Genomic DNA, 13,970 nt, shown 5'->3' on the forward strand with positions numbered 1-13,970 from the left:
TGCCATCGGCGGAGTAATACGTAGTAGTCCGTGGAAGCAAATAGTCCGCGCGTATTTTTATTTCTGCGGGCTTATTTTGCGGTTATATTATCTGCAAATGAAACTATTTATTCACGGAAACGTAAAAAACAAAATGAAGCGAAAGCAAAGCCTCCACGGAGCTGGCTGAAAGGCACTCCCCGCGTCGGTCGACACCGCCCACCGTACGAGGGAGAATTAAAAAAAAAGGCGGGAGCCGGGCGTTAATTCGATTTAATTAGGGAAATCGGCCACACAGAGCAATAAGTCGCAGTTTCTAAGAATGATAGGAACGTTTAGATCGAGTTCCCGCGGCAAAAAGACGAGTTCAGATTCCTCTTCAGTGCACCTTTAAGGGCTAACACAATGGAAAGGTAGAGCGCTCACGTATATAGAGCTATACAGGTATACAATTATGAACAAAGTTATAGAGCTCTTGGGCGTTCCTGATACACGAACGTAATCGGATGTGACACGCCAGGATATACTGGGCCTTCCATCCCTGATGAACGAGTAAAAGCCGAGACAGAAACGAGAAGAAAAGCTGCTTGAAAAGCTGCAGGTGGTGTAACAGTCAGCAGGAAGTCGTTGTTGTGCTCATGCCTCCAAATATAATACCTCTAATACTAGGGAAAGTCTATGCACGACCGAGAAATACAATAAGCGATCTCTCATGGGTTAAACACAATCCTTTAACATATACCGGAGCACATGTACGTACAACAGGTGGGGCTAACGCTCCGCACGCGGCTTCGGGTACGATCATAACTCCAAAAGAGAAGACCAAATTCACACAGCGTTAAACCGACATGGACTTCACACTGCCAAATCAATCCGGGGTTTCAACGCTGATTGCAGAATGAATCTACCCTCCATATCTGACATGGTAGAAGGTTGTCGGTGCACCGGATTGTGAGGCAGAATTAGATGAATGAGGTAGTGACCACACCGACATAAACATTGGTTTGAATACAATAAAAAGGAAAATCCGAAAAAACGTCTTCAACGCATTGAAGTTGTGTGCGGCTGGATACTCGGACCCAAACCTTAAGCCAAGATGCACTTGGGCCGTCATTACAAGCGGTTCTCAAGGATGACACTATCAATACAACAGTAAACCAGGATTTTAAGCTCCTGACCTCCAGCTTCTACTACTATCGCCAAATCGAAAATAAACGTCGATTCAGGCGACCCAGGAATATTCGAGTGAGGAATATGCTGAGTTTAGCACACGTACTGAACTTATTGAACTGCCAGAAGGAACAAGACATTTCAAGAGAAAGTACCTTACGCCATTTGCAGCTGCATGTAATGAGGTGACAGCGAAGCCACCGAAAATGATAGGCCCGCTTCCGTGGGCATACGCTAATATAGCTATAAAGAAAACAAACGATCAAGATATATCGCAAAAAAAAGTCGACAACCCAGGCAGTAGTTCATGTTAGTCCAAAATGCGTTTAGCTTATACGGACACATCGGACATATAAACGGCGGAAGAACGACGGATACTAGGCGTACACATTCTCAGGGACACAGAGATCGAGAATGCGTTTCTTGTGATTGAGCTCTTGTGATGGAGCCCTCTTGTTATGGAGCTCTACGCTGTCTGTGGTGTGATGGGTTGTATAAATAACAGAGCGTCTATAAGAAAACCCCAAATCTACGTCTGGGCGGACTCCTTAGCGGCTATTAAACATCTCAAAACTGTGACGAAGACACTGGGCATCACGCAGGGGATACAGGCTGTCAAAATGAAAAGAAACGGATCCATATATACCAGACACAAGAAGATACTCAGATTGTTGACCAGAGGAAATCAGACGCCCTTACTCTCCAAGCCCGAAATACGGATGCCTCCCTCAATAGCCTCCATTTTGATCTCCGCACAGCTCTTCCCATTTCGTCGTCCTGTCTAAGGAGAAGTACACGTGCCCTAATTCCCCCATGCACTTCCCTTCTCCCTTATAACTTAACGAGATTGCAAGAGCTATCCCTGGAGAGGATAAGTATTTAAGGTTACCAGGGCGAAACACTTCCGTTGTGGATAAAGGGCAACACTAAGAGCAGAACCTGCTCGGGCTTCCGGAAGAGATGTCTCCATGACCTACTTCAGCTTAAAGGCAGCCTTTCTTTATGCCACATGGCAAGTCTTTGGATTAAAAATGTTTACTTTCCACTTATATATAGTCAACTCGCTATAAATCGATCTTATTACGTTCATATGATGTCAAGCGCTTGTTATTCGTGAGTGCTAACTTACTCTTATATTTACATGTGCCGCAGAGACCACAAATAAAAACAACATTTGTAGCCGCACCTGCGTCGGAAGAAGATTCATTTAGGGAAGCACGACTATGTGACCGCTCAACACAGCAAGGCTGGTCTTGAAGATATCCTCCTCAGATCCTTTTCCGAGTCTCAAAGTAATTTTTGTATGCAGATTTGCGGGAGAGCCGTGATACCTGTTTTATTGGTCTTCGAATACAGGCACCGCGCTGATCTCAGCAGAACTGCTGCCAGTACATTCAAAATTTTCTGAATTTACAAAAAACAAGCACAACTTTTACCTTAAGGACAATTGCTTAGTTGCCTTATAATATACTAGGTGTGGTAAAAGTAACTAAGCTTTTAAAAGACACAGAGTGCTCTAGCCTAGTGAAACTGAATGAGGGCTGTCAAGATAATCAGCGCTGCGCATTCTTCCTGTGCATCAAACCAGCCATTTGAGGAACATATTTCGCATGAGGCACGAGGTAGCAACCGCCAGGATTTGAGTGCGAAATGTGTGCGTGTGCGTGCGTGCGTGCGTGCGTGCGCGTGTGCGTGTGTGCGTGCGTGCGTGTGTGTGTGTGTGTGTGTGCGTGCGTGTGCGCGCCGCGCAAGCCTGAAGAGGCAGTAGGCAAGCACCAAGAATATTTTCTTGAGCGTGCACCGGCATCAGTGTAACGACCGACTTTATTTCATCAAGTTCTTGAAAAGTAATCTTTTGTAAAGAACAAAGAGTAGAATGGCCACAAAGAAGAACTAAGAAGAAAATTGCTTGGCCCGCATGTGTTCCGAATAGTGAATTGTACAGGTCGCTCTCCATCTCCAACCACTTCAACTCTGGGCAGCCCTGCACTCCCTGTAGGCGTTTCTGACAGCTTCCGCCTGCTCGGGCTGAAAGGAAGAAAAAGCAAGAACATCAGATATCAAGGGCATTAACGGACACTCCCTGGTTTCCTTATTCGTGGCTTAACTTGTGACTTTCCATTTAGTACTCCAGCTGTAATCACCAGCCCACAGGGCTTCCTCGAGTTTTGCTTTAATAAATAAGCTTTCATTTGAGTCATAAACGCTGTTGCCGTTCCCTGCAGTATCCACCTCATTTTTGCGGAGTCTTGTTTGGAAACCATGGCTAAGAACGCTGCCAGTTTTCGAACACTGGCAGTGAATTTTATCTTTCGATGGCGTAATGTGCAAAAATAAAATTGCAAACCGCCAATAACTGTCGGAAGTAGGAAACTTCAGAGAACACTGATGATTACTTAAGTTATCCCTATGTGTGCAAAACACCCCTCTAACTCCGCTTCGTCGAACAATATGTATACATTTTAAATAGTGCCCAAGATTTGTTAATTCAGTTCACCAAATTGATGTCCGCTTTGATTAGGAGACACGCTATATCCTACACCTGGCGTCCGGCGCTCTGCGTCTGGCTCAGATACAGGCGCCTCCTCTAAAACCAATCTTGGTAAGGCATTGTGTTGTACTTCTTTCCTTTCTGATTAATTCGGTCTGCTCTGAAAACATATTTGCGCCCTTGTTTGACTTAGCCATATCGCCGGCCATATCGTCTTCTGTGCAAGCGTTGCGCAGTTGTACTGTTTTTGTACGACTTCCTTACTTGTAATGAAACGGAATTGCAGTGAAATTCCGAATAAAGATGAAAGAAAAAGACGACTTCAGCATGCGTAGTGCCACGGGGAGTTGAATTCGCATTTATAGTTTCATTTCTACCGCATTCATTGTTGAGGAACGGGAATAACACTTATAGCGTTGCTTTTTTTTATTCCTTTAAATTTTTTCCCACACATACCTCAACCGGAAGGTTAATGGTGCAATTTTCGCAATAGGCGTATTTTGTTCCCTTTTCTAGCGCTTGCCGCCCCATGAGCACCAGTTATCTAAGCGGGTAAAAAGGCAACTCAAACTTGTGAAGTGACATGCGGAGTCATATTTACATTTTGATTTCTGCCGCATCTATTCTCGAGGAACCGGAATAAAACTATTTCTTTGGTTTGTTTCCTTTCTGTACATATCTACTTGAACACAAAGGCTAATGGCGCAGGTATCGTAAAAGGTGTTTTTGATGCCCTTGTCTAATGTTTGCCGCACCCTGAGCAGCAGTTAGCTTACTGTGCTTCTAATGGCGCTTGGTTTATCGATAGCTAACCCCGCCTACCTCAGTTAACTCCCAAGAGATCATTGAGTACACATTTTTTTTCAGCTATCAAACTCTGTTTTATTGAAGAATAAATGGATAAAGTGTAGAGGGCGAAACATTTTAGCAATGCTATTTGGGGCTTTCGGTAGCACGTGATATCGTTCTTAATTGTCACTAACAAGAAACGAAATAACCGATTTTTGACTGTCAGCGCTTCTGCAGATGGGCTGCAGCTGCATCGAGGGTGTCAGATTGGTGGGCAGAATGACCTAATATGGAACTGAAATGGACGAAGCTTACGCCAGAAGAGGACCGAACGCTGGCTGCGAGTAGCCGTCGTGGTCATTAAATCGTAGATTTTGTGAAAGAGGGGATCAAAAATTTCAGAGTATCAAATCTTGCGAGTACTTAAACTTATGATGCTAAATGCAGAAGCTTTACTAAATCAAATATTCATTATTAGATTAGATTAGATTAGTCAGCGTACTATGATTTTTACTACTACGCTTTCTTAAACCGGCTAGTGTTTGCCATGGAAGGGTCGATGAGGTAACCTTTTTCGGGGTAGTTTCAACACTGCATTTATTTCGGTCCCTTATCTCATCTGCTATTTCGGTCCCTTATCTCACCTGCATAGGCTGAAAACTAAAGGCACTGTGTTTTTTCATTTCTTCACATATACACCTTAGCAGAGAGGTAAATGGTACAGATACCACTAAAGCTATTGTTTATGCACACAAGTAAAATTATAAAACAAAGTGTACAAAGAGTGCACTCAAAGCTGTACTTAAGAGCAGCATGAAGTTTGCTCCAACTAAGAAAACGAGAAGTAAAAATGTACTCACGGAGAGAACTGCCGTCACCGCCGCGCTCTAAAAAAAGAAAATAAAAGGAAAGAAAATTTTTCTCGTAAGGTGCTTATAGAATTCTTTTCTGGCGTATTCTTTTGTCCTACACCTTCACTGCCATGAAAAAATTCTTTGCTCATTTTTAAAGAATCATATTTTAATTCGCACCATCTCACAAGCAAGACACATGCTGTGATTTCGTGATTCACTGGAAAAAGCATTGGCCAGACTTAACGCTGTATGCGGGGTGCTAAATAATTACTGAATCGCTTATACTTCTTTAGAGAAAAGTAATTCACTTGAACGTATTTTCTGCGCGAGGCTGGTTACTCATTTCGCTGCATAGAAGGCCTCGGAATTGGACTCAAAGTTTCAGATGCAGTTTCGATGTGCTTCATGAAATTTATTCTCTGTACACACACGTACGTTTCACAGTAAAAATTGTATGCAGCTCTTCCCCAATGTAGAATGCTCCTACTATTTTAAACACCTGCATTCTATTAATGCAGCCTTCACATTCAGCAATGTTAGAAAACCAACTGCTGAAATGCGCTTATCAACTTTATATTCGTAACGCGGACTTTAGCAGCCAACGCCATCTGCCAACGCCACTAAACAGTTCATTAATATATAGACTGTTTTTGGCAATATGCAAAAAATTTTTCGCTACAAATTGACCAACGTAATTCTTAAAAGGGAGTTATTTCAGAACAGTGTCAAAAGAGTGCACTCACAAAGTCCACGTCGGCATCGCACTGTCTCTTGAGGAGCTGGGCCACATTGCCACCCTGGCCGCGGATGAATTCCCTGGCCTTTCCTTGCAGCTGGGAGAAAAATCATCATCATCAACAACGCCAGCTTAACTTGGTGCACTGCTAGACAAAGGCCTCCCCTACATCCTGCGTTATCTTCATAATCTTCTTATTATCAATCGGCTGACTCTCTTTCTGCCGCCCCTGGTGCTCTTCTTTTCGAAATCATTCTGTTACCAGGAGGGATTATCGATGATCTTGCCTTCCCATTGCACGCCCTGCCCATGTCGGATTCTTGATTACCATTAAGATACCACTCACTCGGGCAAAAAATAGTAAACAACTAAATGCACCCTGACAGGGCAGGATATAAGACACTGAACTAACATAAAATTGCAGCGTATAAGTGAAATATGCTACTTTCGGAGAATACAAGGCGCAAAAGGTTGAAAAATGGTGATCATTTCGACCATATATGAACGTCATTGCGTTTCGCCGGATGCTTTCTATTAGGTTAATGCCATAATATTTTTGAGGCTTTCAGACGGAGAGTTATATTATCATTCACGGCAGAAATTCTATTATATAATCGTGCAGTAGTTTTTTTTTATCAGATAGAGGATTGCGAGACAGCGGGATTCCGACAGCGGTCGGCGGAAGCTCTGCCGCTAAAAAATTACTGTGCAATAAATTATCTAGATAAAACATCGGAGCCCGTGGCAGTACACAAAGAAGTAGCTTGAGCATTCTGACTTCACGTTGTGCTTTAGGTTCTCCAAATGTACAAAACGAAGAGTAAAGAATTGCCTCGCACCCGGGAGTCAACTCGTTCTCCCATGCACTTTACCACATCCTGGATCTGGTCGTCGTTCAGTCCTGTACAGAGGAAAAAATTCCAGGTTACATTTATACGTGTGACATCAGATTATCGGAGAACTGCACTGCGCTCAAATAACCACGAACAACCTGAGTTTCATGGTGCTTCAGCAGACTGTTGCCAATTCGAGTGTGTGTGGTGGGCTTAAGGGAAATGATACGAAGTGGCCTTAAGCTATATATGGTAAAATTGAAAATTACCTGCATCAATCCAAGGTGCGGAGAAAAGCTGTGAGTGCTCATTAAAAACATTTGAAGGGAGCGAAAAAAGACAGTACAAAACAAAGCACATACACAGAACACTGGACGGTCAGTGTGCTCTGTGTTTCAAATATGAACCAACTAGCCCAAGCTCAAATTTTAGTCGAATGCTCATTAAGGCTCAGAAAATGTAAAGGGATGACGTCTAATACAGGTTTTGTTTTTAGCTTATGAAAAGCTGGGTCCTCAAGGTTTGTCGAAAGTTCCCAGCAAAGCCCCTAAGACATTAGAATACATTCACAGCTGTACGGTAATGTAAAGCGCAGAATCCACTACTTCTTTGACCGTAGCTGGCATTGGGCCTCTAAATAAACGCCAATCTTTATAAATCATGATATTTCCGCTTTTTTAGAATTTTTCCGCGCTCTGTGTCAAAACCAGAGAAAATTCCGTTTCCTGATTCAATTTACATTCAGCTTGTGCACATTGAACACTGACCTCGTGCGGATATGTTTAGCGTTAATTCAGGGCTTTGCAGATTAAGCTCCATGCTTGGTAGTGCACGTGTTAGAGCAGGAATAAATCAGCCACTAGATATGCACAAAGAGCAGCACTAGGAAACACGTGGACGAGATGGGATGGATAACTGGCCTAATTCAGGAACATGTCCAAGAGGCGGGGTTCATTAATTTGTGCTGAATGAAATTACGCTAGAAATTGATGCCGAACTTCTTCTTTAACACTAAATCCCAGGATATAAATTATGAGGCGTGCGGAAAGGTTTCAAAAACGGGAGAATCATTGCAATTCTCTCACCGCACAGTTCGTGGGCACCCTTGACGACGAAGGCTCCAGCCACGATGAGTGCACACACGAACAGCACCTTCATTCTGGACGGGTTGGATCTCTACGAGAGAGCAACGAGAGGTGGACAAGGACTCCGAGGGCGAGCTCGACTGAATAACCCCGCTCCGACAGCGGTTATATATGCACATGTGATCTTCGCCAGTGACCTTGAGCAGGGAGTAAAACATGTCGTCAACTATCTTGAATTGCCTTTTGCAACATTATGTAATATTTACCACACGTGCTGGCCCATCTTTCTTTTCCCACTGTGAACATGGATATAACGAACAAAGCTGTAAAAAATAACGGAAAAGGAAGGCTTTTTTTTTATCGAGATAGGCGAGAGTGGGCGTTAATAAGAACGTCCGTAACGGCGATGATAGGCCCTGCGCCTTTTGATCATTGGCTGGTTTCTCCCTGCCTTTCTTATTTTCCTTCTATTTTTGTCACGGTCCTATCGCGCTTTTTGTCTTGAGGCGCGCTGGGAGGCGCATCAAGCATGTGGCCATTGCGTATTGCACACTCCTTCTTGCCCCCCCCCCCCCCCCCCCTCGCTCATTGCAACTGATTTCTTGCCTGCCGGTTTGCGTGCCGCGATTGTCAAGGAGACCGCCGCTGCAATCTTACGCTTCCGCACTCCTCTCTGCCTTCAGCGCTCAAACACTTGCTGTTGCGTCTGTTTCCTAAGAGATTACAGTGTCTACAGGCAATGTATCTACGCAATGAGGATCTGAAGCAACTTAATAAAGAAGAAGGCATGGCTCCAAGGTCCTATATGGCAAGCGCACTCACTCATGAATAAATGGGCGGATGTGCACCCTCGTGGCGTCTTTTTCATTTATATATGTGAGGTTATATCTTATTCACGCACTCCTACTTTTTACTTAAGGCGGAATTTGGCGCTCACACATGAAACAGCGTAGCTGGAACACTCTGCTCTCATCATCATCATCATTAGCCTGACTACGCCCAATGCAGGGCAAAGGCCTCTCCCATGTCTCTCCAATTAACCCTGTCCTTCGCCAGCCGCGGCCACCATATTCCCGCAAACTTCTTAATCTCATCCGCCCACCTAATTTTCTGCCGCCCCCTGCTATGCTTGCCTGAATGTTTTATATCCGGCGACCTACTTTTTCTACGCAAATAACGAAAAACAAGAGTGAAATCGCTTGCCTTCAACATTTTGGCAATAAATTAGCGAAATACTGCAAAATATTACGAATAATACAAAACCACACGAATATTTTCTCTATATCTTCACCTACATATCACATTAGCAGTACAAGATTTACAAGGTGTGGTCGACGAACTGCCGGAGCCATATCCGGGTTTTGGGGATTTTAACACTCACTCCCCGTTTAGGGGAAGCAAACGCTGTGACGATAGGGGCCAAATAATCGAAGATTTTATCCTCTCAAATAGTGCCTGTCTTTTGAATACGCGAAAAACCACATATTGGTGCCCAATTTCTGCAAAAATGAGCTTCTTTGATCTAACGTTCTCATAACCAGCCCTTTTTATCTATTTTAAACGGGATGCTTTGAATGACCCTCTGGGAAGTGATCACCAACCTACTGTTATCGGGCTCTCGTCGTCTACTCCAGGATCCCCACAACACACCGACACTGGAAAATTCACCTCGCGGACTGGCGAGTCTTTGCGAGTGCCACTCTGGAAAAACATTTTTCAAAGACCAGAGCATAGGTGAAATTAATGGAAATGGACTGCATGCATAATATCGGCCGCAACATTTCCTATACCACAAAAACTGGACTCGTACAGAAGAAGCAGAAACTATGGCGGACACAAGAATGCAGATTCGCAAAAAAAGCAAAACAAAGCCCGGGGCGCTCCTTGTTAGTATCAGACTGCAGAGAACTTGCTTACCTTTAAGAGGACCAAGGCCAGAACATGATACGTTCGAAGAAATGCAGAGAAATGTTTGATTGCATACAGCATGAACTTCTTTTGCGTAAACTCCCCTATTACGGCATCAGAGGTGTAGCACTTGCTCTAATAAAGAGCTATTTAAGTTCCAGATCACAATTCACAATAATAAATAAAGTCGAATCAGAGATGGAAATTATAAAATATGGAGTACCCCAGGGGTCTATTATTGCACCTGTATTATTTCTACTATACCTTAATGATATTGTTAATATTCAAGGGCACAAAAAATGGTTTTGTATGCAGATGATACAAACGTCTTTTTCTCAGGAAATAACATACATGAAATATGCGCGGAAGCTAATAGTTGGCTTAGCAATTTAAATACATGGTTAAACTCAAATAGGCTGCAACTGAATACGACAAAAACAAAATATTTATTGTTTAGGTCGAAAGGACCAACACATTTTCCACCCTTACCAATAGAATTTCAGGGAGTATCCATTCAACACACATCAACGATCCGATTCCTAGGAATCGTGTTCCATGAAAACCTGTCATGGCCACCTCATGTCGACGCCTTAAGAGCAGATATAGCTAAAGCAGTTGGCTTACTGAATAAAATAAGATCATTTCTCCCGTCTGGGGTTAAACGTAAAATATACTATGCACTTGTCCACTCGCGTCTCATTTATTGTTCTCTGGGGTGGTCAACGACAACCGAGACAAATATGAAATACCTATTATCATTACAAAAACGAGCTATGCGGGCCATTGGAGACGTGCCCTACACGGAAAGCACTGCCCCATATTTTACAAGACATAGCATTCTTCAGGTAAAACAACTGTTTAAACAAAAACTATCTCTGGAAGCGCTACGCCAATACCGTGCAGATATACCGATATTTCAAGAAAACTATCAAGCTAAAAAGTCCCCGTATGAACTAAGACAGAGCGAAATAGTTAGGGCCAGATCACGTACAAACTATGACTTACAGAGGTTATCGTCGCAAATACCACAACTCTTCAACAAGTACCCTGACATATTAAACTTAATAAGTTCTGTTGTGTCAAAAAGCAAGTTAAAGCAATATTTTTTATCTGAGCAGGAGGTGCATGGGTTAAACGCCTGAGCCAACTCTTGGTGCTATTAATCTTTATTATGTTGTATTACCATTGTGCACTATAGGTCATATTCCATTACTTATGCACACTGGATTGCATTTCACATTGTCAATTTTTGTTTGCTGAAACATTTCTGTTTACTGATAAACTTGATGCACTACGTAAGAAAATGTTTTTTTATTATTACAGTTCAAATAAGTTATTTTCCTTTTCTAAGACGGTGTGTATCTTACTGTATTCTGTATTGATGTGTTTTACTTCGGTCTGCTTATGATGTGTAATCATATGCACACTTGTGCTGCTTGTGCTGTCAGGGGGGCATAGCCTAGTCAGGCCCCATCCGGGCCTTTAGCTATTGCCTCCTGAGCCAATTTGTACCAAATTGTCTCAAATAAAAAAGAAAGAAAGAAAATCCTCCCGGCATACATGTGCGTCATCAATAAACAGTTCAATAACTTCAAAGAAAATGTGCGAAAATTTTCGTAAATTCACTGGTCACCATACTCGTTTCACACTTCTGCTGTCACCAACACCCGGTTCACAAACATCGTTGGAAGAACAGGACTATATGTCAGGCGAACATCTTACTGAACTCTAAAGTTCGGCCAACTAAACAAACACCTTTGTATTTGAATCCCGGCAACATTTACACACGCATCAATTTGGATTAAAAAAAAAAAACATATTCAACCACTGATCACCTTGTCTCCTTAAAAAACGCCATCCTGGAGGTGCTTCATCCAAAAGAAGCACTGTATCGGGGTCTTGTTCCACCTGGAGAAGGCCTATGATACCGTGGAAGTTCGGTATCCTACGTGTCCTAGGCGAACTAGGTATCCGCGGCAGGATGATGAATTGCTCGAACAACTTCCTGGCTAACCGCACATTTCGAGTCCGCCTAGCAGCAACTCTCTCCTTGACTTTCACCCACGAGAACGGCGTACCCCTCGGGTTTATTCTAAGCACAACGCTCTTCACAGTAAAAATTAATTCCTTCACTAAAGTAATACCCAAATCGATAATATGTTCGGTTTTTGCAGATGACCTACTGATAGGCGCTTCCTCCAGCATGTCTACGTGTGAGAGACTAATATAAATCACACTAAATAAACTGGCTGCTTGGGCAGGGCGAAATGGATTCATGCTTTCTCCTCAAAAAGCAGTAGCTGTTTTGGATTCCAGTCTATATCTGTACAAAACTTCACTACCAATTAAACAAGCGTCCCTTCTCACAGAAAAACTCACATTTCTACCACACATTAGCAATCTTAAAAAGAAAGGCTCTCAAACCCTCAGTGTGTTAGAAATGCTATCACGAAAACACTGGGGGCTCGATAGAGCATGCCTTTTACAAATCCATCGCTCTGTGGTGCGCTGGAGGCTGGACTACGGATTCGCAGTATATGATTCAGCAAGAGCATCCTGCCTGAAACGATTAGACCCTGTTCATAATCTCGCTATGCGCCTATCATAGGGAGAATACAGAACATCGCCGGTAGCCATCCTTTGCAATGCATTCAATGATCCCGCTTTAGCACTTAGATGCATATACGTCCTAAGAATCCGTTCACGCCTGATGCATCTCTGCTATCCCATTGTCACCAAGCGGGAATTCAGGAGATTTTTCAGCAACAAACCACATTTTATTAGGCTACTAATACTGCTCTTTGAAGATAAATGCGAAGAGTTAACAGTACTTGATGCGCTACCGAATATTTGCCACCATTGTACAGCCGGCTATCAGTGTGAGACCTCACAGTGAGAATTTTACACAAAAAGGAAAGCCACATGAGGACATAACAGAAGAATTCTTTGCATTAAAACAAAAATATGACACCTGCACTGAATTTTATGCTGATGGCTTAAAAACTGAAGGTAATGTTGGTAGTGCAGTAAATCAAGGAAAAATGAAAAAAAAAAGATACGACTACCAGAGTGCGCATCGGTTTTTACTGCCGAGTGTTATGCCGCTCTAGAAATGCTGCGGAACCCATAATAGGAAACATCTTGCATAAGATAGTTAAAATAACAAAAAATATAACATTAGTTTTACTTGGATCCCTAGTCATGTTGGAATTGTGGATGATGAGAAAGCATATGCTTGTGCTGCACAATTCCAGAATGGTCAAATGAAACTAGTGGGTATACCTCGCAGAGATATTTCGAAGTTAGTGCGCAGCAAACTCAGAAACAAGTGGCAGGCTGCATGGGAGGAGCCGGTTAACAAGAATCTGCATTCTGTAAAGCCCATTTTAGGAGAATGGGAATCATGCAGACATGAAAAACGTGCTGCCGAAGTTATTTTATGTCGACGCATAGGACACAGACAACTTACAATGAACTTTCAAAACAAGACTAACCTCTTTGTGAAATGTGAGGTGCTGAACTCACATTAAACGACATTTTAATTCCATGCATAAAACTGGAAGAACTAGTTAGTTTATGCTGTTTAACGTCCCAAAGCGACTCAGGAAGAAGTAAGGAAGAAATATTTCACATCATCTTACAACGAATGCATCCCGTTACACCCCATGTTGCTTTTAGGTGATCGAGCACTTGTTTTTCGAGCACTTGATCGAGGTTGTTTATTCACATATTTTTAAGTTCCTCAAAGAAGGCAATGTTTTAAACAAACTCCAGCGATAAAAAACTTTACATTTAACTGATACTTGGGCTTGGCGCATCGTTGGCCCTAGTTGTTTTTTCACCAATAAAATAAATTAACTAACTTTCTGAGGGGTTAAACGCTTGCGGCTATGTTTGGGCAAATTATCAACGATGTGCTAGCTGCTTTGCGTACTCTTTTTTCTTCGCGGAAAGAAAGCTATTTCTTTCTTAGTTATTTGTTTATGAATTTTACACGCCTATAAAATTCGAGGTTCCGCCAGAGTCCATTTCAGGTCTCATAGTATTCCGCTTTTACATAAATCAATTCTTAAAACTTCTCCCTCAACTAAATTGCTTCTGCGATGAAGACACGAATGTTTTCTT

General features: G+C 42.6%; 1 protein-coding gene across 1 annotated transcript; it reads right to left on the reverse strand.

Annotated features, from left to right (window-relative positions):
- Positions 1-3,117: 3,117 nt before the first annotated feature.
- On the reverse strand, positions 3,118-8,064 carry LOC149344217 (uncharacterized). The gene is made up of 5 exons (XM_089546217.1): positions 7,938-8,064; positions 6,859-6,920; positions 6,027-6,116; positions 5,290-5,316; positions 3,118-3,177 (listed from the first exon to the last, which is right to left on the reverse strand). The coding sequence occupies exons 1-5, from the start codon at positions 8,008-8,010 to the stop codon at positions 3,118-3,120; spliced, it is 312 nt and encodes a 103-aa protein (XP_089402343.1). The 5' UTR covers positions 8,011-8,064.
- Between the last annotated feature and the right edge of the window lie 5,906 nt (positions 8,065-13,970).

The sequence above is a fragment of the Amblyomma mixtum genome, chromosome 5 (assembly GCF_055824585.1).
Source record: "Amblyomma mixtum isolate Tamu chromosome 5, ASM5582458v1, whole genome shotgun sequence".
Classification (NCBI taxonomy): domain Eukaryota; kingdom Metazoa; phylum Arthropoda; class Arachnida; order Ixodida; family Ixodidae; genus Amblyomma; species Amblyomma mixtum.

Excerpts from the sequence above, each read along its gene's own strand:
- LOC149344217 (XM_089546217.1), bottom strand. The coding sequence starts at position 8,010 with ATGAAGGTGCTGTTCGTGTGTGCACTCATCGTGGCTGGAGCCTTCGTC. Across the intron at positions 6,117-6,858 it reads GAGAACGAGTTGACTCCCGG|CTGCAAGGAAAGGCCAGGGA; the intron begins GTGCGAGGCAAT and ends TTTTTCTCCCAG. Across the intron at positions 3,178-5,289 it reads CGGTGACGGCAGTTCTCTCC|CCCGAGCAGGCGGAAGCTGT; the intron begins GTGAGTACATTT and ends TCTTCCTTTCAG.